Source organism: Lampetra fluviatilis, chromosome 40, assembly GCF_964198595.1.
Source record: "Lampetra fluviatilis chromosome 40, kcLamFluv1.1, whole genome shotgun sequence".
Classification (NCBI taxonomy): domain Eukaryota; kingdom Metazoa; phylum Chordata; class Hyperoartia; order Petromyzontiformes; family Petromyzontidae; genus Lampetra; species Lampetra fluviatilis.
The window spans coordinates 4,771,880-4,794,118 of record NC_136314.1 but is presented as its reverse complement, the minus strand read 5'-3'; the positions used below and the strand labels follow the sequence as shown (position 1 = coordinate 4,794,118).

At 54.9% G+C, this 22,239-nt stretch overlaps 1 protein-coding gene across 3 annotated transcripts in view; it reads right to left on the bottom strand.

The window, feature by feature from the left end:
* LOC144946140 (inositol 1,4,5-trisphosphate-gated calcium channel ITPR1-like) overlaps nt 1-22,239 on the bottom strand; it is an 83,952-nt gene that overhangs the window by 40,917 nt on the left and 20,796 nt on the right. For all 3 annotated transcript variants that reach the window (XR_013639785.1, XM_078874910.1, XM_078874909.1), the window contains exons 3-10: nt 12,876-12,985; nt 7,206-7,292; nt 6,311-6,469; nt 5,905-6,003; nt 5,120-5,203; nt 2,705-2,854; nt 1,748-1,843; nt 1,039-1,089 (exon numbers count right to left, since the gene is read on the bottom strand). Coding sequence is in view for 2 of the 3 variants with exons in the window: in XM_078874910.1 (XP_078731036.1) it covers nt 1,039-1,089; nt 1,748-1,843; nt 2,705-2,854; nt 5,120-5,203; nt 5,905-6,003; nt 6,311-6,469; nt 7,206-7,292; nt 12,876-12,985 (836 nt within the window). In the remaining variant the exon portion in view is untranslated. The remainder of the gene's footprint in view (nt 1-1,038; nt 1,090-1,747; nt 1,844-2,704; nt 2,855-5,119; nt 5,204-5,904; nt 6,004-6,310; nt 6,470-7,205; nt 7,293-12,875; nt 12,986-22,239) is intronic.

The following is a 22,239-nucleotide window of genomic DNA, read 5'->3' as shown; positions in this document are numbered from 1 at the left end:
TGTGACACGCCGGAGCCTTCTAGCTGGCCAAGCCGCCTACATTAGCCTTGTCCGTGTGGCGTGGTCGGAGGGCCAGTTAGCTAACTGAAGTAAAACTAGCTAGCACGTCACGTAGCATCATCTATGATTTATTTAAACTTTATTTCGTGACGTTGATATTTTTAGATGTAGTGCTTTAGATTTTTTTTTTCTGTGTGGAAGCCTGTTGAATCCTGATTGTGTTATTTGTGTTTTACGGCATTTTTGCTTGCTTGGTGGTCGAATGAGTAAATGTGACTGGTTGTTGTGAGTGTGTTCTTGTTTCTTTGGTAATGACATTGATTTGGGCTATGCGATCTCTATTTGTGATGCAGCATCCTGTCATACTGCGTCATAGTGGTACATCCTTGATGGTTTCAGTCACCATGTATTCATGCCTCTGCATTTAGTGTATTGTAACTCTGACAGGTGTTGAGCCTCGTGTTAAATCACTTCATTCCGCTCGATAAAGGTGACTGTCACTGTTAATATGGGGAGTGGTTACGTCGAATGACAATAGCCTGTAGCCCTAGTGTCATGGTAAGGTTATCCAAAGGTGGTTTCATTGCAGGAGGATCGCACTGAAGGCCTACGTGTAAAATACACGGCCCCCCGCCACTGCCAGGCAGAGACCATGAACTCACTGCACTTGAGAACACGGTTTAGTCACAGGCAGTGGAACTGAACAGTGCCAGCTCAGTACTCTGACCCCTGACCCCCAAGCCACTCGGCCCGCCTCTGCAACGCGTGACCTGGTGGCCTTCGCGAGCGAGCGAGCGAGTGAGCGAGTGCGTGAGCGAGTGAGCGAGTGCGTGAGCGAGTGCGTGAGCGAGTGCGTGAGCGAGTGCGTGAGCGAGTGAGCGAGTGCGCGAGTGCGTGAGCGAGTGAGTGAGCGAGTGCGTGAGCGAGTGCGTGAGCGAGTGAGCGAGTGCGTGCGCTGCAGCGGTCTTCGTCGTTCTCGCCTCCCCCTCCTCCGTCCGGCACTTCGTTGCCAACGGCCGCGCACAATGCGGTACTCACAGGCGTGTGCGGGGAAGCCACACTCCCTTCGTCCTGGTAATCGGGGTTGATCTAGGACGATATGAAACATATTGAAATAAACTCATTAGCGGCTCATTCGCAACCAAGCGATAATGACAACGATGACGGCCTTTATTTACAACAACGAATGCACACTCGGCCGCATGCGTGAAGGCGCACGCATGCGCACATACACACGCCCATTTTGCATAGCCCCGCCCACTACTCCAGTAGCCCCGCCCACTACTCTGGTAGCCCCGCACACTACTCTGGTAGCTCCGCCCACTGATGGGTAGCCCCGCCCACTACTCAGGTAGCTCCACCCACTATTCAGGTAGCCCCACCCACGACTCAGGTAGCCCCGCCCACTATTCCGGTAGCCCCGCCCACGACTCAGGTAGCTCCGCCCTCTGCCCAAATCACGAGTCGAGATTGACCCTTCACCGGATTGGCACAGATCACGGAAGATGCCGATGCCTCGTGCGCGAGTGCACGACTCTCCAACACCAAACCGTGGACCGTATCACTTCGCACCGCCCCAACCCAACGCTGTATGGAGTTGAAGGCGACGAATCCGCCGTTTTCGCCAAATCTCAGACAAAGGAACGCGATGTCTCAGTCACCTGCAACGGAATCTCTCAAACGGCAGCTGCTCTTCACTGGCCGTGGCTCTAGCGGAGGCTCTAGCGGTGTCCAGAGCGGAGCTCACCTCTGCCGCGAGGTATTTCTCCGTAGCCAGGTGCTTGAAGCGGAAGAGCGTGTTCCAGTGCCCGGCGCCACCACGGCACGGGCAGTGCTGCACCACCTGATGGCGACAGCGGCGACAACGACGATGGCGTCAGCGGTCGCGGCCGTGGGCCGGGGGGTTTCTCACTCGTGTCTCATCGCGTCTCATCGCGTCTCATCGCGTCTCCTCGTGTTGCCGGGCAGAAACGCAACAAATCAGACCGGCGACAGCTTGGGGAGGCCTTCATCCAGCAGTGGATTGATCATGGCTGATGATAATAAAGTCAAGGCGCACTTCCTCCTCTAACCCAGCTTAAATATACGCTGCCAAGCCTGGTGGTGTTCATTCAGACGCTGTCTTTCCGACAGACCTGTTCTTCACCTGGGGACGGCTGCTTGCATTGTGGCCGAAACGTCGTGAGAATTTTATTTTCTGATGTTTTATTTTTATTATTTTATTATTTCCCTTCTACGTGACTTTACCGAAAGAACCAAGAAGATGAATCCCTGCAGTCACGAAAACTTTAAATCCAAAAATAAAGTCAGAGTGATGTTCTGCTCAAATGAGCAATGAGGCATTGGTGCTCAACCTCCTGTTTGCAGTCCTGAGGCAGTGGTGGAAATTCCACATTCTTATGGTGGGGGCATGTCTCTCCATAGGACAACACCTTCCCACAAAGTGGCAGAATAAAACCTAGAGGGCTGATGGGGCAAGGCATCTCCCAACCAGGATGTGAACTCGCAACCTTGCGGCCGCGAGCAGCTTGCTGTACACATGTATCTTTGTTCAACCTCTTTCCCACCGTACGCCGAGCACATGACGAAGGCGACGCGTGCACGACGCTCCGCAGATTCGAGCGCCCTGGAAAACGAAACGCGATCGAACCCCAGGCGAGCGGCAGACACTCCCACGTGAGGTCTTCGCTGGAGGCGCACGCACCTCGACCTCCCAGAGTGCCTTGGGGCTGGTGGCGGAGGTGGCCGACTCGCGCAGCGTCGTGCGCAGGAACACGTACTCCTTCTTCTCCTTGTAGACGTCGCACGTCAGGAACTTCTCCTGCTCCGCATGGAAGAGACGCACCACGTCCCCCTGCAGAGCAAACGTGGTCAGGAACGGTCCACGCCGTTAATTTAACGCGTGGGCTTTCGCGACCGATATTATTCACGATGAGGTTGTTTTTTTAGGTTGGAGATCGCGGGAAATGTGTCGTATGTCCACATCCGCCTGATACGTCCAATTAGTAATTCATGTGAATGCAATAACCCTCCTGGGTGCTTCTTTGCACTTGAAGGTGCACAGTGATGACATCACCGCCAGAATTTGTGAAGACTTCTTCACACATTCTGGTGGTCGGCTGATGATGCTGGTTGTTGTAATCGCCAGCGAAACGTCGTTAACTCAAATTGGAAATGTTGTTGTGGGTTTGCTCTCCAACATGGTGCTGTAGTAGAAACTAATTGGCACGTTCTGATCACACGACAAACCTTACTAAGCGGCTGCGTCACGTGGCGGTGGGTGCACGACACATTTACGAGATCTAACCCGCACCTCCGATTAGCATGGTTGGCTACGTACAGGGCAAAAGAAGTTCAACATACAGTAAAACCTCGTCATGTCGGTATTTGATCATTCATAATTGAGGATAATTCGGCACGGCTGCGCTTTTAGCATCTACACGGCGTATTAGCAATTTGCCACGAGCCGAACTGCCGTACCGAATGGTCCAATTTCAGCATAGCACGTGGGGCGACGTCGCACGCCACGACCAAAACAACGACTCGGTCTGGTGGCGGCGCGCGTGGCGAGCGTGGTGAGCGTGGTGAGCGTGGTGAGAGTGGTGAGCGTGGTGAGCGTGGTGAGAGTGGTGAGCGTGGTGAGCGTGGCGAGCGTGGTGAGTGTGGTGAGTGTGGTGAGTGTGGTGAGAGTGGTGAGCGTGGTGAGAGTGGCGAGCGTGGTGAGAATGGCGAGCGTGGTGAGCGTGGTGAGCGTGGTGAGAGTGGCGAGCGTGGTGAGAGTGGCGAGCGTAGTGAGAGTGGCGAGCGTGGTGAGAGTGGCGAGCGTGGTGAGCGTGGTGAGCGTGGTGAGAGTGGCGAGCGTGGTGAGCGTGGTGAGTGTGGTGAGCGTGGTGAGCGTGGCGATCGTGGTGAGCGTTAGTGCAGACCGATCGTTTTGGACTGTCCCTTGTGTGTGCACTCTGTTACCGCCAACCCTCTCAGAAATGCCGTCTCCACCTCCATCAAGAAGTAACAGAAAGGGGCTGAAGTATAAAACCCTGAGTCTGCGAGACAAATCCAAAGTTTAGGATAGAATGTATGCAGGGTGTGTGTCGATGCGTATGCGGTGTGAAAAGTTTGGCAAACTAATTTGGATTATTTTTCTAATGGGGCAGGAGGCACTGGGGAGTACCGTTGGACATAGTTTGGAGTACTGGATAATTCGGCAAAGGCCACAGCCCCATATGTGTCGAATTAACAAGACACATCGTCGATATCATCATCGTGAACGTCAACATCACCGTCGGCATCGGTTTCATCATGACCAACACCACGTCATGTCTCGACGGTGGTGCCTGCTCAAGCGCAGTACATCGCATGGAGACCCAGGGGGCACTCGAGCCCAGGGGGGGGGGGGGGGGGCAAGGTGACTGCAAGTGGGCGTAACACCCACCACGATCGTCAACATGACAATCAGCAGCAGCAGCACTATGACCACCACCAAAGACACCCCGTCCAGCCTAACAGACTGTTGTGGAAAGTGCTGTTAGCGAGCACCGATGAAGGTTGGTAATGGCACACGAGGGGGTGAGTGGGCAGCACCACGCCCGACCGTCTTTCTCTTCACAGCGGCGATGTTTACGCACCGCACCGGGTACTCATTTGAGGCTGAGTCGACCTAGGGGAGGCCCAGAACCGGTTCAAATAATCGTCACCGGTGTTGGCTGTTAGCGGGAATCAAACTCGGGTCGCATGGCTTGTAGTACAGCGCGCTAACCACTACACCACCACCATCATCAACATCGCCATCATCAACATCACCATCATCAACATCACCATCATCAACATCACCATTAGCAACATCATCACCATTATGCCCTCTGTCTGGAAACTGGCAAAGTGCCCTCTTGATGGACGGACGTAAAATTCCCCGGGCAACGCGGTAGGTAAGCAGCTCGACGGCTCACTTCAATAACGGACGAACGACTGAGTAAATTAATGATTTCACGAGTAAGTGAAATAAGCGAATGAGTAAATGAATGAGTGAATTAATGATTGCGTGAAATTAATGAACGAGTGAATGAACGAGTACGTGAACGAGTGCGTGAATGAGTGCATGGATGAGTGCAGGAACACAAACCCCTTTGAGGATGTCCTCCTGGTTGTCGCTGTACTTCATGAAGAGCGTGATCTTCCAACTCGTGTCGCACTGCACCGAATTCACCTGCGCAACACGCACCGCAAACGGACCTAACGGATCTGCAAACGTACGATTCCGAGCGCCAACTTTAGCCCGATCGCGTCTCACCAGTGCCGTGTCAGATTTCCCGTACGGCAGGGCGATCCTTCGCGTCGGAGAACGGCCCACGGAAGCTGCTACCGCAGAGCTACCTCTGAAGATCCCTTGAAGCGACTTGTAGTCCACATAGGAGGAGGCGGTAGCCCACTCCCACCTGATCCTCCTGCTCAGAGAGTAATTCTCATGGCACGAAATCAAACTGATGCTCGTAACTCTCGGAGCGCAGAACTCAATTGAACGTGATGCCTTGTTTTGTGCGGTCATCGATGACCGGGCTGAGACCATCGACCCACTTGCACCTGGGAACCCAGTGTGATTCTCTGGGTCTCTACGCGAGTCTATGGATCGTTATGCGAGTCTATGGGTCTTTACGTGAGTCTGTCAGTCTCTAACCAAGCCGCTGGTGACGGGGCCCAGGTTTGCGCACAGCTGGCCGAATCCTGGATCAGAACCCAGGATCTCAGCGGTGCCGGTTGACTGCTCCAACGCCCGAGCCACCAGGCGACTTTAACAACGTAACAATCGACTCCGCGTCGTGCGTCTGCCCTCCTCCTGGCCGCGATTGCCGTGCCGAGGCGTGGATTCGGGGTGGCTGTGTTTGTTTGACGTTCCGAGCGAGCGCGCACCTCGTTGCTGCCGGGATTGTCCACGAGCTCGAAAGTGCTCGCGTGCAGCGGCTGCCCGGCGTTCACGGGGTTCAGCACCACCTTGTCTCCCACAACCACCTGGGGGCGGCACAGCCGGGCACGGCCAGGCACGGGGAGAGCACAACCGGTCACAACCGGTCACAACCGGTCACAACCGGTCACAACCGGTCACAACCAGGCACGGCCGGGCACAAATGGACACAAGCGGGCACAGCCGGACATAACCGTGCCCGGACGAACACAACCAGGCACAACTGCACAGACGCAACCGGGCACGGACGGGCACACAGCCAGACGACGACACTCAAGACGAGGGACGTCCAGGATTTGACGTCGAGCGAGACGCCGTCTGCCGCCCGCGCCGCGTCCCCCGCCCGTGACTCACGTTGTCGCCGGGCACGCGCAGCTTGTAGAAGGGCTGGATGTAGAACCACGAGCCCTCGTTGCCCGAGGGGTCCAGCATCACGCGCATCGCCTTCTTCTCCAGCAGCGCCGGCAGACGCTTGTTCACCGTCATGTACTTGTTGCTCTTCATGTGCAGCAGCTGGCGCACGCGCAAAGACCCCCCAACCCCCGTGCAGCCTTTAACAAGAAGCTGGGGCGAGTGCTGTTAGAAAGTGCTGCTGTCCGTTCCCCCCGCACCGCCGATTAGCACGGTTGGCTACGTACGGTGCGAAAGAAGGTCAACGTACGTACACGCATACGAGCAGCACCTGGGAAGGACGGCACGGTACACAATGGGGTGGGTGGCCAGAACCACACCCGGCCACTTTTGCCCCACTTGGTGGCGATGTGTACACATTGCACCCGGAACTCATTTAAAGCGGAGTTGACCTCGGGGAGACCCGGGACCGGTTCAGAATATCGTCACGGGTGTTGGCTGCCGTGAGCGGAAATTGAACTCGGGTTGCCGGATTTGCAGCGCAGCGCGCTAACCGCTTCGCTGCCGCTCGACGCGCGCATTCGCCACTAAGTGGCGGTGACGTCACCACGGCGCTTGTGCCAGGCTACGTGCACGTTGAAGCCAAGTGAAGTGTCGAACGCCCGCTGGCAGGAGGTCACGGAGAAGACCCAGGTGCCACGGGTCGACTGAAATGACTGGCAGATACATCCACTGCTGGATGAAGGCCTCCCCGCGCCGCTGTCGGCGCTGTGATGGTTAATTGGCAGTAAGCGAGTCGCGGGACCGTGAGAGACGGTGATGACTCGGGGAGGCCTTCATCCCACAGCGGCTCGATCGTGGCCGACGACAACAATGACGACAATCACCCGGCAAGTACCTGCACCACGTTTCCGTACTGAACGACGTTTCCCAGCAGCTTTTTGTTCTCCGTGTCGTTTTGCTTCTTTTCAAGTTCCGCGGCGTGCTGCAACGAAACAAGACACGTCACCCGCCCGCCCGCGCTCGCCAGCGTTATCGTTCGCGATGACGACCACGACGATTGGCAGTGCTCGGTCCAGGCGGTGCGCACGAAGGAACCGTGCCTGTTGGTGGCGGTTGGTTGGTGGTGGTTGGTGGTGGTGGTGGTTGGTGGTGGTGGTGCCTGGTGGTGGCGGTTGGTTGGTGGTGGTTGGTGGTGGTGGTGGTGGTTGGTGGTGGTGGTGGTGGTGGTGGTTGGTGGTGGTGGTGCCTGGTGGTGGCGGTTGGTTGGTGGTGGTTGGTGGTGGTGGTGGTTGGTGGTGGTGGTGCCTGGTGGTGGCGGTTGGTTGGTGGTGGTTGGTGGTGGTGGTGGTGGTGGTTGGTGGTGGTGGTGGTGCCTGGTGGTGGCGGTTGGTTGGTGGTGGTTGGTGGTGGTGGTGGTGGTTGGTGGTGGTGGTGGTGCCTGGTGGTGGCAGTTGGTTGGTGGTGGTTGGTGGTGGTGGTGGTTGGTGGTGGTGCCTGGTGGTGGCGGTTGGTTGGTGGTGGTTGGTGGTGGTGGTGGTTGGTGGTGGTGGTGCCTGGTGGTGGCGGTTGGTTGGTGGTGGTTGGTGGTGGTGGTGGTTGGTGGTGCCTGGTGGTGGCGGTTGGTTGGTGGTGGTTGGTTGGTGGTGGTTGGTGGTGGTGGTGGTGCCTGGTGGTGGCGGTTGGTTGGTGGTGGTTGAGGCGGGGGATTTGAATAAACTCGGCCGGATTCTTTCAGCTGCCGCGCCGGGAGATGGAATCGAACCCGCGCCCTCACGCATTGCAAGTGGGTTTGATCCCTACCCTGACGCCTGCAGTCTATTTGGAGTTTGCGTGTCTCTCTCCCAGTGGTCTCGTGGATTTTTCTCTGGGTCCTCTGGTTTTTTTCCCTCCGCATTTAGAATCAACGTGCGTTCAGAGTATTTGGCTGCTATACATTTCCACACGATAAGCCACTTTGTTGATTTGTGGCCAGGGTGGTATCTGAAAAAGAGCTATATAGCTCAGTGGGCTATTACCTGCCAAAATAGAAAATTGTTTAGTTTAAATAGTTTTAGTGCTGCGGCGCCAACTTTTTGCTGTTTTTTTTTTATTTGGGCAACACTTTTTCACCGGGCAATTCCATAATAGCGACACGGCATTATACTAAAGTTACATAAATATTTCACCGTGCGAGCGCGAGTTTCTAGAACCAACCCCCCAACCCCCTTAATGGACAAACAGACGGACGGACGGAGTTGATGCATCTTTGCGTCCAACCTTGAGATGAACAAATCGAATCGCGCCAAAGGCTTGAGAACTTCTGGGAGGAGGGCTACGAGGGGTGAGCGGTCCCAACGGGGCTACGTTGAGAGCCGCTCACTCGTCAGGGAGTCGTGCAGAGGGGCCAGAGCCGTGTCAGGTTTTTTTGGGGGGTATTTGAGCCGGCTTTGCCCCCGGTCCTCCTGTGGAATTTTTAGGGCAACCGAACGGTTGCACTGTGACCCGTGCATCACAAGAAAATAATTTAATCAAGGCCAACGCTGAGTAGCGGGCTAGGGAGCACAACTTTAGCCAGACGCACGACACGGCAAATATTTAACTCGGGGCGGTGCAAATGCTTTTCGCCGCAAGCTGCAAAGTCAGAAACGACCCCCCTCTCTCTCCCGTTCCTCTTGTCGTCCGTTTGTTAAAAGCCATTTTTAACCGGGTGTGAATGTGTGTTTGTGTGCGCGTGTGTGTAGGGAGTGGAAGTGTGACCCGAGTTCGATTCCCGCTCACGGCCAACACCAGCGACAGTTATCTGAACCGGTGCTGGGCCTCCCCTAGGTCGACTCAGCCTCCTCAAATGAGTACTTGGTGGGGTGTGTAAACATCGCTACTGGGGAGACAAAGGCGGCTGGGTGTGGTACTGGCCACCCACCCCCTCGTGTAGCATGCCGGCCTTCATAGGTGCTTGCTAACCCCAATGTGTGTGCAGGGAGTGGTAGTGTAGGAGTTAGTGCGCTGTGCTACGAACCCAGTAACCCGAGCTCACGGCTAACACCAGCAACGGTTATTTGAACCGGTCCTGGGCCTCCCCTAGGTAGACTCAGCCTCAAATAAGTATCTGGTGCGGTGTGTAAACATCAGTATCACAGGGAGGGAAAGGGGGCCGCCAGGTCCGGTTCTCGCCACACCACCCCCTCGTGTGCCGTGCCGACCTTAATAGGTGCTCGCCAACAGCCCTGACAGTCTGCTTACAAGGCTGTACGGGGGAGCTTTGCCTTTGTATGCCCGAGTCCGTCTCTGTCACCTCCTGCCACGCGCGGTGGCAAGCCGCAGGAGGTGACATGCCCGAGAGGACGTCTACCGTGGAGATGGAGCGGGCGCTCGACGAGGGAATTCTGCGCGCCGCGAGAGCTCGGGGAGGCGCTCGCCCAGCGGCGGACAGGTCGCAGCCGACCACCACCGCGGCGGCACGGCTTTTTAAAACAACCGGCATTTGCATCCGCTTGCTCTGTCGCCATGCCACAGTTCCGTCCCACGTGTGCAGACCGACGCGCGCGCGTGCGAAGCGCGGGTGGTGTGTGCGCACACGCGCACGCAAGCGGCAGTGGCACGGCACGGCAGAGAAAAGGGAAACGACACGCGCTCGTGCGACGGGTTTGAGCGTGCGCGTGCGACGGGTTAGTCAGCCGGGGAGGAGGAAGTGTGCCGAGGCCCGATAGCGCCGCGGTCAACGGCACACGGCTTCTGCTCAAAAGCGCGCGTGGGTTCTAAAGCGTGTGAGAATGGCGAGCGTGTACATGAACGTGTGCGTGCGAGCGGTGAGTGTGCATACAGGATGAGTGTGCGCGTGCGCACGCGTGCCTGGGCATGCCGACTGCCCCCGTAGCTGCCAAATTACGTTTTATATTAATAATAAATAATTCTGCCACGCAAACCGCATGAATGGCGTTACCCCCCCCCAGCCTCGCCATTGCAATCGGCGCGAGGGTGAGATTTTTCCACTTAGCCCCAATGGGGTCGACGATCGATTTCATTCAGAAAAGCTAAGCAACCTACGCCCCTCCTGGAACTCTCGCAGCCTCCTAGCATTCACGAGCCCTGACGGGATCCCAAGGAGACTTCATTCCGTCTCAGCATTACCGCTAAACCCGGCGGAGTCCAACACTTGCCACAGCTTGACTCCAAAAACAACTAAATAATACAAATTTTAATGTAGGCGAGAGGAACGCATCCACGTATTGGAAGCGTGGGAGTACCCACACTTTACCGCACCACACGCGAACCGACAAACCGATAGCCGCGGCGGTGAACCCATATCCAGTGCACTGCTGGGTGGACAGTGGTGGTGGTGGTGGTTGGTGGTGGTTGGTGGTGGTGGTTGGTGGTGGTTGGTGGTGGTGCCTGGTGGTGGTGCCTGGTGGTGGTTGGTGGTGGTGGTGGTTGGTGGTGGTGGTTGGTAGTGGTGGTGGTTGGTGGTGGTGGTGCCTGGTGGTGGTGGTGCCTGGTGGTGGCGGTTGGTTGGTGGTGGTTGAGGCGGGGGATTTGAATAAACTCGGCCGGATTCTTTCAGCTGCCGCGCCGGGAGATGGAATCGAACCCGCGCCCTCACGCATTGCAAGTGGGTTTGATCCCTACCCTGATGCCTGCTGTCTATTTGGAGTTTGCGTGTCTCTCTCCCAGTGGTATCGTGGATTTTTCTCTGGGTCCTCTGGTTTTTTTCCAGCAGCGTGCCGCCCATTTGTGCCGCCATGGGGAGACGTTACTCTCCAACCCACCGGCGTGCCGAACTAGTAGCTAATTGGCACGTCTTTTGTTTACGTGACAAACCTCGCTAAATTGGATGTGTCGGGTGATGGCGTGTTTAACGACACACACATTTATATTTACGCAATCTCACCCATAACATTGGTTGCAAAAGCCTACTCCTACGTGTTCAACTGCTGCCCAGAGATGGTATGGGTGGGTGGGGTTGCCTTGAAGCTGCCGAGTCAGCAACAACTTGCTGGTGGGCGAAGCTAAGCCCGGTGGGCGAAGGTTTGTCGTCCTTCAGCTCAACAATTATCTGTTGCATCTTCAACAGTGCTGTAGGTCGCCGTTTGGCGTTTTGGGCCCCTTTTGTTGGGGATTTGAGGTGCCTGTGCTCGGCAACTGTGGTTTAAAACAAACAAAAGTGAGAGTATTTTTTACAATTCGCTTATGTATTTTGAATTTGTTTGAGTTAAAAAACTGAAATGATGCTTAGAAAGGCTAAAGATGTGTACATCCTTTTTTCTGAAAACGTCAATTCTACTGCCAAACAGCGGCTCAGCGGTTGCGCGTTCGACGCTTGGTGCAGAGATTCGAATCCAGTGGCCCCCCTGGTTACTACTACACATCCGTTAACCCTAAGAATAATAATACTACTACTACTATGTGCCGTCTGCTCCACTCACAGTGGACGTTAAAGATCCCGTGATGTAATTCGCAAAGAGTCGGCCGCAGTGTGCCACTGGCGTCCAAACTTGTCACATTCGAGAACGACACCGCAAATCACTCGAGCGAGATTCCACACACACAGCAGCAGCAGCAGCGGCGGCGGCAATCACTGCCGGGCCCCCTACTGGCAGCAGACTCACTCCCCCCGCCCCAGGTAACTCTCGCGAATTCGCAGCTGCTGAAGCTTTATAAACGTAAAACCGGACGTGCGAGTGTGATTTCGTTGCATATCAGGTTTTTGTTTCCAGGACACCCTTGAGAATTCATCGAATTTGCTCAGCAAATGGGAGGAGAGGTTGGCGGTGGTGAATCATTACCATGCCTGGGTACAAAAATGTGCCCCCACCACCAAAGACAAAGATCCCCCGTATAGCCTTAACAGACTGTTGGGTGTGAAGTGCTGTGAGCGACCCTCAAATGAGTGCCTGGTGCGGTGTAAACATCGCCACTGGGGAGACAAAGGCGGTCGGGTGTGGTGCCGGCCACCCACCCCCTCGTGTGCCGTGCCGGCCTTCATAGGTGCTTGCCCCCACCACCGCCACCACCACCACAACAAACATGCCTGGCGTATACAATTATATAATTCGCTTGGTCATTCATCCAGACGTGACGGCCAGCCAGCAGGGAGCACTCTGACGTGAAGTCCGGTACCGTACGGGCTGCAACCCGCTCCCCAGATAAGGTCGGAGTGAGCAGCTCCCCACTTGCAAAGTTCAAAGTTCAAATCCTAATTGGGGGTTGACTCAGCCCATCATCCCTCCGGTCCGGGGGTTGATAAAACGAGTGCCACTTTGGGCGGAGAAGTCGGCAGCGGTTGGCCTATGGAGAGACTTGCCCCCCCCCCTCTGCCCGCCGGCTCGAATGCGCCGGTGGAAAACCACCCGCACCTGGCACGGCTCAGTTGTGGAGGTGGAAAATCATCTGGACCTGGCACGGCTCAGTTGTGCCAGTGAAAATCATCTGGACCTGGCACGGCTCGGATGCGGCGATGGAAAACCACCCGCACCTGGCACGGCTCAGATGTGGAGGTGGAAAACCACCCGCACCTGGCACGGCTCAGTTGTGGAGGTGGAAGAGAGGCAACTGCAGTGGCGGTGGAAGGGCGATCGTGCGGATCACTCACGTGGAGCTTCTTGAGAAGAGCCGGGTCGGTGTTGGCCCCGGCCTTGGCCGCGTTCCAAAACTGCTTCTGCGCGGAGTAGCGATTCATCGGGCATATCTTGAAGAGGCAGTCTGAGGCGGGAGACCGACCAGCACGTGGCAGCAGGGGGGGTGGAGGGAAACAAGCGCAAGGTGCTGTTATCAACCGGAGGCCCGTAGCAGCGATACAAATAATAATAATACATCTGTCTGGCCACGACGCAGTGAACGCACATGGCACCAGGTACTCGGTTTAAACCGAAGCAAGCCTAGGAGGAGGCTGCAATGATAGCCGAGTCGAGATTTTCACCCGAGCCAACAGATTCAGTACATTGCTCTCTCTCGCACACACAGACACACACAGACCCTTGTACAGACTGCGGCGTTGGGGCAGGTGGTGTTCGCAGGTACCTACGAAGGCCAACACCGCAGCAGGCAATGTAAGGTCTGGTTTAGATCGCACTCGCCACTCATGATGGCCACGATCGGCAAGCGAACTCAGGTCCCCGGGTTCATTGCGCAGTGTCTTAACCACCGCGGCAAAACGCAAAGAACCCCCACACAGTTTTTAATGAACCGTCGGGGGCAAGTGCTGTTAGCGTGCACCAATTAAGGATGGCACAACGCACGAGGGGGTGAGTGGCCAGCACCACGCCTGCTGCCACCGTCTCCCCAATGCCCACGTCGACACACTGCAGTCGGTGCCCATGCAGGGCAGAGTTGACCGCCGAGGGGAGGCCACGACACACAACACACACAACACACACTCCTGTGTAGCCGATGCAGACCGCTGGATTGAGCAAATGACGTTACTGAGCACCGATTGAGGCCATGGCGTGGACAGCACCGCATCACCCCCAAGCAGCTACATGCACACAATGCCAGGTAAGCATTTATGGAGGAGTCGAATTGCGATTGGGAAGGCCAAGCCCTGGACGTACGTGACTCGCCACTCCTGTCAGCCGTGACCAGGAATCGAACTCAGCTCCCTGGGTTCAAAGTTGAGCGCCATAGCCACTGTGGGTGTCGCTGTTCGCACGCATTAATCAGGGGACGGGGCAACCTATTCCTTGCCAAAGGCCAAATAGGATGCTCAAACATCTTTTGGCGGAGCCACACATTAGCACAACCCCGCCGCCGGCGTTATCTCCGATGAAAACGCATAAAATAGCGTGGCAAGTCAACCCTGAAAGGAGAGGGCCTTGCGGTGACAGCAGTGCCTTGAGTACGGCGCTAAAATTCTAAACGCGGTGATGTTACCAGGTTGGCGGAAACCACCCCCCCACCCCCGCCCCCCATCAGTGCGGCCAAGACGCAAGCAGTGAGGAACAAGTGTCGTCTTGTGGGCCGTTGTTAGTGGGCAGGCCTCGCGTGGCCGTGGGCTGCCCCGTGGCCTCGTAGTCCATGGGCTGCCCGTGGCCTCGTGGTCCATGGGCTGCCCCCCCCCCCCACCAACACGACGCTCAAGCACCGCGCGCTCCCCCAGCACCCTCGCTCGGAGATTGCTCCAAGCGTCGGGTGGCCGATGACGCCACCACACGCCGCCGGCACGCGACGCACAGCCTTGCCGTTTGGGCCACAATGTCGCCTACAACACCGGGCAACCACTCCCCCGCTCCCCCCCCCAGAAAACCCACGCACCGCAGCCCCACGTCTCCCTTCCCACGCACCCTCGCGTCCCCCCCCTGTTCCTCAGCGTGCTCCTTCCGTGTCCTGACACAACCCATCGCAGGAAAACGAAATGACCCAAATGCTGTTTCTCAATCACGGAGCTGCTTGACGGAGCTGCTTGTTGTGACCGCGCGTGCAAGCATGCGAGCCGTGCTTTTATGCAATTACGCTCGCCTTGCGTGCGTTCATGTTTTCCTTACGCGAACGTTTGCGCGCGTTCGCCTTTTCAGTTTTATCTTCGTACGAGGAAGTTTTTTACGTTTTAAATCCACGCATATTATACTTGCCACGGCGCACGCTGGTTCAGGGCAATGGACACTGTAGGTATGTTGAACGTCTTTCGGGACGTGGGTTGCGCACGGAGCCAACCGTGCGTCGGAAGGACAACAAACTATACACAAAAAGCAGTTGGAAAAAAAAATTCAACCGAAATTATTGAAAAGTGCATAAAAAGCGTTCCAGACGTCCGCAGAAGCGCATCTGAAAGCGTCACGTTGACCGATGAGGAGAGGTGGCCTTGGGCAGGATACGTCGTGAGCAGGGCTGATAAGACACCTAATACATGAAGAACCCAGAAATCCAAGTTCAATTAAGTTATGTTCAGTCTATAAGGGGGATCTTTGTGTTTGTCTGTTTGAAAGTGTGGCAGTGTATGTGTGTGTGTAAGTGTTTTCCAAGGTTCACATAAGTGGCGATTATCTAAACCGGTCCTGGCCATCCCCTAGGTCGACTCGGCCTTAAACGAGTACTTGGTACGATGTGGGGAGACAAGGGATAGGCGGTGGCGTGGGGTCTTTGTCTGTGCGTGTATCAGCCAGTGTCTCTCTGTGTGTGTATTTCTTTGTCTGTGCGTGTATCAGCCAGTGTCTGTGTGTGTATTTCTTTGTCTGTGCGTGTATCAGCCAGTGTCTCTGTGTGTGTATTTCTTTGTCTGTGCGTGTATCAGCCAGTGTCTCTGTGTGTGTATTTCTTAGTCTGTGCGTGTATCAGCCAGTGTCTGTGTGTGTATTTCTTTGTCTGTGCGTGTATCAGCCAGTCTCTCTGTGTGTGTATTTCTTTGTCTGTGCGTGTATCAGCCAGTGTCTGTGTGTGTATTTCTTAGTCTGTGCGTGTATCAGCCAGTGTCTCTGTGTGTGTATTTCTTTGTCTGTGCGTGTATCAGCCAGTGTCTCTGTGTGTGTATTTCTTTGTCTGTGCGTGTATCAGCCAGTGTCTCTGTGTGTGTATTTCTTTGTCTGTGCGTGTATCAGCCAGTGTCTCTGTGTGTGTATTTCGTTGTCTGTGCGTGTATCAGCCAGTGTCTCTGTGTGTGTATTTCTTAGTCTGTGCGTGTATCAGCCAGTGTCTCTGTGTGTGTATTTCTTTGTCTGTGCGTGTATCAGCCAGTGTCTCTGTGTGTGTATTTCTTAGTCTGTGCGTGTATCAGCCAGTGTCTCTGTGTGTGTATTTCTTTGTCTGTAAGTGTTTACAAATATGAAGGAGCTGCCACATTCCTCGGTGCGACTGAACTTTGCCGACGTTGGGCCAACGTTGAAGCAACATCGGCATGTTTCTAGGGTTCTCACCAATGCCGTGTGGTACACGGGGACCAGCCTTCTCCCGTTAACATGAAATAAAACCAACATAGTCACGGCCAAACTCATTAGAAAACATTTCTTTGGCCAGAGAAAGCATGGGAGAGCGTTAAAAACAACACTGCCAGCATCCATCTTCAGAGCGTCGGCCTAAACAGAAACTCGATCTTTAAACATAATAACGAAACACTGGCGTGGCACGCTCGCGATATTAATGAGAACGGAGACCCTCCAGCCGACTCGAAGTAGCAAAAAAAACGACAAGATTCGTTTCTCGTTACGTAACGCTTACACGTCGCCGTGGGAGTTAGCGAATGTTACTGGCGCCATGTTTGCACAAACGAGTAGCTGCCCCAAACGGGAGGCGTATTTACTTTTCAGTCGGGGAGTGTTAGTTTTAGACAGAGTACTGTCGTCTTTAATGCGGCGAATCGCATCTCTCACACATCTCTCACAATTGCCCGAGGAACCACAGACGGGCTTGGAAGGGAGCGGCCGGGCGGTGAGCCGGCGTCAGCAACAGTTGCCCGAGCTCCTGCCAGCCTCTATATATCGAGGTGTTTTCTGGCCAATTGACGAGAGCGCGACGGACGTGTCGGAGGAAACCGGAGCACACGGAGGAAACGCCACGGGTGCGAGCGGCCAACAAAGACTCTTATCTCATGCAGCAGGGACAGATAATATTAGTCTGCACTTTGCGGGACCGCCTTCTCCAGGAGAGCCACTGTATGACACCTCAATGCCCACGGGGAGGCAGTTGGAACAGATGGAAATTAGTCCGTACTTGCTGTCGGACATGGACGGGACAATTTGCGACAAACCCATCGACACGAAGCGGCGCCGACAACTCCGTCGGAATTGTCGCGACTTGGGGCCGCGCTGCAAATGAGCGGCCTATAGCGGCTGCAGGGGTCACACGAACCGATTACGTACGACGACAACAACGCAGGCCAGCGCTCGTCACCCGTGTTCAGACGGGGGGGCCACTCTCGTCGATATGACATCCGCGTCAGGGCCGCCACGCATCTGAAACCATTTGGGGTTTGACAGCACGATGATGGCGGCGTTTTCACATTTGTGTATTGTCAGGGGCCGCACGTCAGGGGCCGCACTAAAGGCCACCGGGGGCCACCAGGGGCCCACGGGGCCTTGCCGGCACGACTCGATGCGCGCGTCGCCATCGTAGGGGAAGCGACGCTTGTGCACTTTCGCATCTTCCGTTAGCATTTGGCGTCAATGCCAGTGGAGAACGGCGGTGGCGGGGAGCGCAGATGTGGCAACGTGGCAGAGAACAGTGCGACTGGGCACGGAATGGCGGCCAAGGGAGGGGAACGCGCCCGTGAGGGAGAGGTGGTAATACAGACGGAGCGATGACATCAGTTCTTGTGCAGGAGTGAGGCTGGACTGTGGCACTGCTAGTACATGAAGGATGGGGAGATTTTGGATAGGGGACCTTCATCCAGTAGATCATGACCGATGCTGCGGATGGTAACGCAGCTGTATAGGGCCTGTAGAGCTTGTTTCCACAGACTAGTGTAGGACCCTGACTTGTGTGGCCTGTACCATAGACTCACACAGGAACCACAGACTCGCACAGGAACCACAGACTCGCACAGGAACCACAGACTCGCACAGGAACCACAGACTCACACAGGAACCACAGACTCACACAGGAACCACAGACTTGCACAGGAACCACAGACTCACACAGGAACCACAGACTCGCACAGGAACCACAGACTCGCACAGGAACCACAGACTCGCACAGGAACCACAGACTCACACAGGCCCACAGACTCACACAGGAACCACAGACTCACACAGGAACCACAGACTCACACAGGAACCACAGACTCACACAGGAACCACAGACTCACACAGGAACCACAGGCTCACACAGGAACCAGACTCACACAGGAACCACAGACTCGCACAGGAACCACAAATTCACACAGGAACCACACCCGCACAGGAACCACAGACTCACACATGACCCATATACTCACATAAGACCCATGAATTTATATAGAACTCACTTTAAAAAGGCACAGACGGACAGAGTTAATGCAATAACGCTGTCAATCTCAGTTGGAAAGCATTTAAATGAAACCAGATTCAGTGCGAATCAAGGTTTCAGGCAAACCCGTTGACCCCACGCTCATCGGCTTTCATAACAAGATCAGAGTAACCTTGTGATTCACGCATGACATGACATTTAAGCAATAAAAACGTCACGTTTTAGTTTATTTCACTTATCAAGAACCTTGAGCATTTGTCAAGAATCCTTAAAAATATGAAGTTGCCAGCGTAATACAAAATAAACCCCTACAAAGTTAATATTAAGAATAAAAGTACGATAACTATATTAGACACGTACAGCCCTTCGTGAAATCAACTGGCAGATGATGGCCTCCTCGTATCGTGGCGTTTGCGGGGGGAGGGGGGGTTGCATGACCATACTTCACCAAGCTGGTCAGCGAGGACTGGCGAAGGAGATGGGGGTCCTATACCAGTTCAGTTATCATTTTGCCACCGATGTGCGCCGTCGGTCGGGAATCGAACTCGGGTGGCTCAAGTTCATAGCGCAGTGCGCTGGACACTGCGGCAACCACTCTGCCCCAAATAAAATAGAAAAAAAAATCACAATATTTAACACAGCAATGCCACACGGAGTCTCGAGAATAATTTTCAGGAGGGTTCCTGCGTTTTGGATGCTTGGCCAATTGCATAAATGAAGAGCGTTTGGTTTGATTGTGGGAGAACCCAGAGAGGGTACAACCCAGATGGCTGGGTTGAGAGGGAACACCACGTACGAAGGAAAAAGGCGTTGAATGTGGAATCACTGGGGTGGAGTCCGAGAGACAGGGCCAGACAGAGGTGGTGGCTTCAAAGTGACGAGCCGGGGATGTGAAGGACCTGCGGGCGGTGGACGTGGAGACGATGGCCCAGAACAGGAGTGAGCGGGGAGTGAGCGGAGAGCGACGCGCAGAAAGACAAGAGCCCACAACGGTGGGGAAATAATGTCAGGAAGAAAAAAAAGAATTACGAACTCGATTTTCTCATTAAATATATTATCTCCGCGCCGCTGCCACAGCGGCGTAACGGGTAAAGCAGTGGGCTCGCAGTCCACAGGGCGCCGGTTTGATTTCCTTCCCGAGGCGCGGCCAGTTGAGACAAATCAGCAAGTCCCGCGTTGGTGGGGTAAAGTGCGAGTAACTCGCACCTCTCCCGAGACAACTTCGCCATCGTGTGCATAGTCGGCCAGACCGCACTCCCCGCTAGAGCCGGCCCCTTCCATCAGCAGCGGCGCAATTGCAGGGCTGTCCCTTTACCTGTTGTGCATGACAGCGCCGGCGAGTGCTCGCGATGACATCGCACCCACAGACGAAGGCATGCCGCGCTGGCGGGGCGCCCAGGACGCGCCGTCTCCGCCAGACCAGTTTATCTTGTTTTGAGAGTCCGACTTTGTTTTCACTTTTAATCTGGCGCTCCCCCGAATGAGCGGCGAGTTCGGCAACGCTGCCATCAGCGCCGCCGCAACCTCGTGCCTGCGCTGCCCTGCTGCTCACGCGTCGTCCTTAATGTTTCGTGTGCGCTCGCTTGGACGCTTTCGTTGGCACGCTGCTGAGGCCGATGTAACAATCGTACGCGCTCGTTGTTAGTTTGAAATGTGTACAAAAAAAAGTCGAGTTTCCGCGTTGCTACGATGCATTTGTGGGTACGTACAACATTTGAGCGGCGTAAGCAATGCGAACTGGATCCAACTGGGAGTTATGTAAATGCGAAGTTGTTGAGTAAATATCATGGGCAGAACTAAATGGAAGGAAGGTCATGATTGCCAATGTCTTTGAGAAAGGACACGGCAGAGAGAGAGAGAGATGCACGGAGCAGTCTTTGATGATGAATCATAATATAAAGTCCATTTATCAATCCGCTGCTGGATGGATGAAGACTGACTAATGCTCTGAGTTAAACTGTGTACTTTTCCACACCGAAGTTGAATAACGTTGATCACCTACCGCACCTCCGCTCGGCAGGGTTGGCTACGTGTGGTGCGAAAGGCGTTCAACATGCATACGGACAAAAAGGTTATTCTTACCTGCCTACTTACCTGCATAACCTCCTCATCTACCAACCCCCCTCCTTCCCTCCACTCACCTACGTGCCAACACGACCTGCTTCCGTACCTACCTACGTAGCCGTGCAATGTCGGGGCAACGTTGGCATGTGGTTGGAACCGTCGGACCAACCTTGGCCCAACGTTCCACATTTACCGGGTACCTGCCTGCTGACCTACCTGTCCACGTAGCTACCCATACGCAGCGCTGACAGGCCGAGATACGTGCGTGACACTCGACACGCACAATGCGAATGTTCACGCACATTGGCCGATGCATCGAGGCGTCAACTCGTTGGGAAATTCAGCATCAGGCGAGCGTTGGGCGTGAGGCTGTTCAAGACAAAGTTCCCCCGTATAGCCTCGTGGGACTGTTGGGGCAAGTGCTGTTAACGAGCACCTATGAAGGCCGGCATAGCACACGAGGGGGTGGATGGCAAGAACCACGTTCGGCCGCCTTTGTCTCCCTCGTGGCGATGCTCACACATCACACCAGGTACTCATTGGAGACTGAGTCGCCCTAGGGGAGGCCCAGAACCGGTTCAGATAGTCGTCACTGGTGCTGGCCAGGAACGGAATTCGAACTCGGGTCGCCGGGTTGATAGCACTATGCTTACCTCCCTCCAACTCGCTCTGCAGCCTTTCACAATATTTGTGCAATGTGGATACCTTTCAAAGCACTTTCCAGGCTAAATACCTGCTTAGCTTCAGAAAATCTGAAGAAATTAGTCGCATCCCGCGCAATATTACTCGCTGGTCTGGAGCGATGGTGCCCTGGTGAATAATTGTTACAAATAGGATTTAACCCCTTAGCAATTATTATTATGAATGCACAGGCCCCGGCGAGCACACGAATGGCGAGTGACATCTGAAGCGATCCCATGCCACGGCCGCTTCAGCAAACCCGCACGCACCGACCGTCGCGGCGAAGTCGTCCGGTCAAACAGGCCGACACGGCGTGGGAACAACAACGTCCAGCGGTGGATTGACAAAGGGGGCTCGAAAAATGTGGGTGAAGATTTGACAACTTGGAAAATGACACCACAGGCTACTCAGTTTGTATTCACCGTGGCACCACAGTGGCGAAATGTTAACTACCTCGCCTGGTATACAGGAGGGTGTGAGTTCGATCCCGACACTGACGCCTGCTGTACATGTGGAGTTGGCATGTCTCTCTCCCCGTGGCCGTGTGGATTTTTTTCTCTGGGTCCTCCAGTTTTTCCATCCACATTTTTAGAAACACGCGTTTAGAGAATTTGGCTGCAAAAAAGTCCACGTGACGATGAGCCACTTCGTCGAGCTGAAAAAGAGCTGCATAGCTCAGTGGGCCCTACGCGGTAAAATAAAAAATAGTTTATAGTTCTTAAATAGTTTAGTTTACAAAGCAATCACCGCCCCCATTACCGGCAGCGGACTAATGTCCCCACGAGGTCACCGGTTACACAAAGTCAAATTGAACCCTGACACTTAAAAAGTATTTCAATTGGTATTATTTATTTTGTATTACAGTATTCTCACCTCCTGTGTGCACCGGGCATGCAAGGGCGAACGGATGTTCTGGTTATTGCGCAATGCTTTGGAATTTGACGGCACTGCCTACATTAGTTTCTTAACAGCATTCGTATGTACGTAGTATGCGCGCACAACAACAACCGCCATTCGCCACTAAGTGGCGGTGACGTCACCACGACGCTTGTGCCAGGCCATGTGCACCCTGAGGCCACGTGAAGTGTCGAACGCCCGCTGGCAGGAGGTCACGGGGCAGACCCAGGTGCCACGGGTCGACTGACCGAGATGACCGAGACGAGTGGCTGATGCACCACCTGTGCCCCCTACTGTGCCAACTTGCTGTGCTTTAGCCACCCAGCGCTCCGCTCGTTGTTGTGAGCGTCGCTCCTCCGCCCTCCGTTGTTGTTGGAGGGCGACTGCCTCCAACTGCCCAGTAGCGTCCTTCACGAGCCTCCTCCACTGAGGCCGATCTTGAC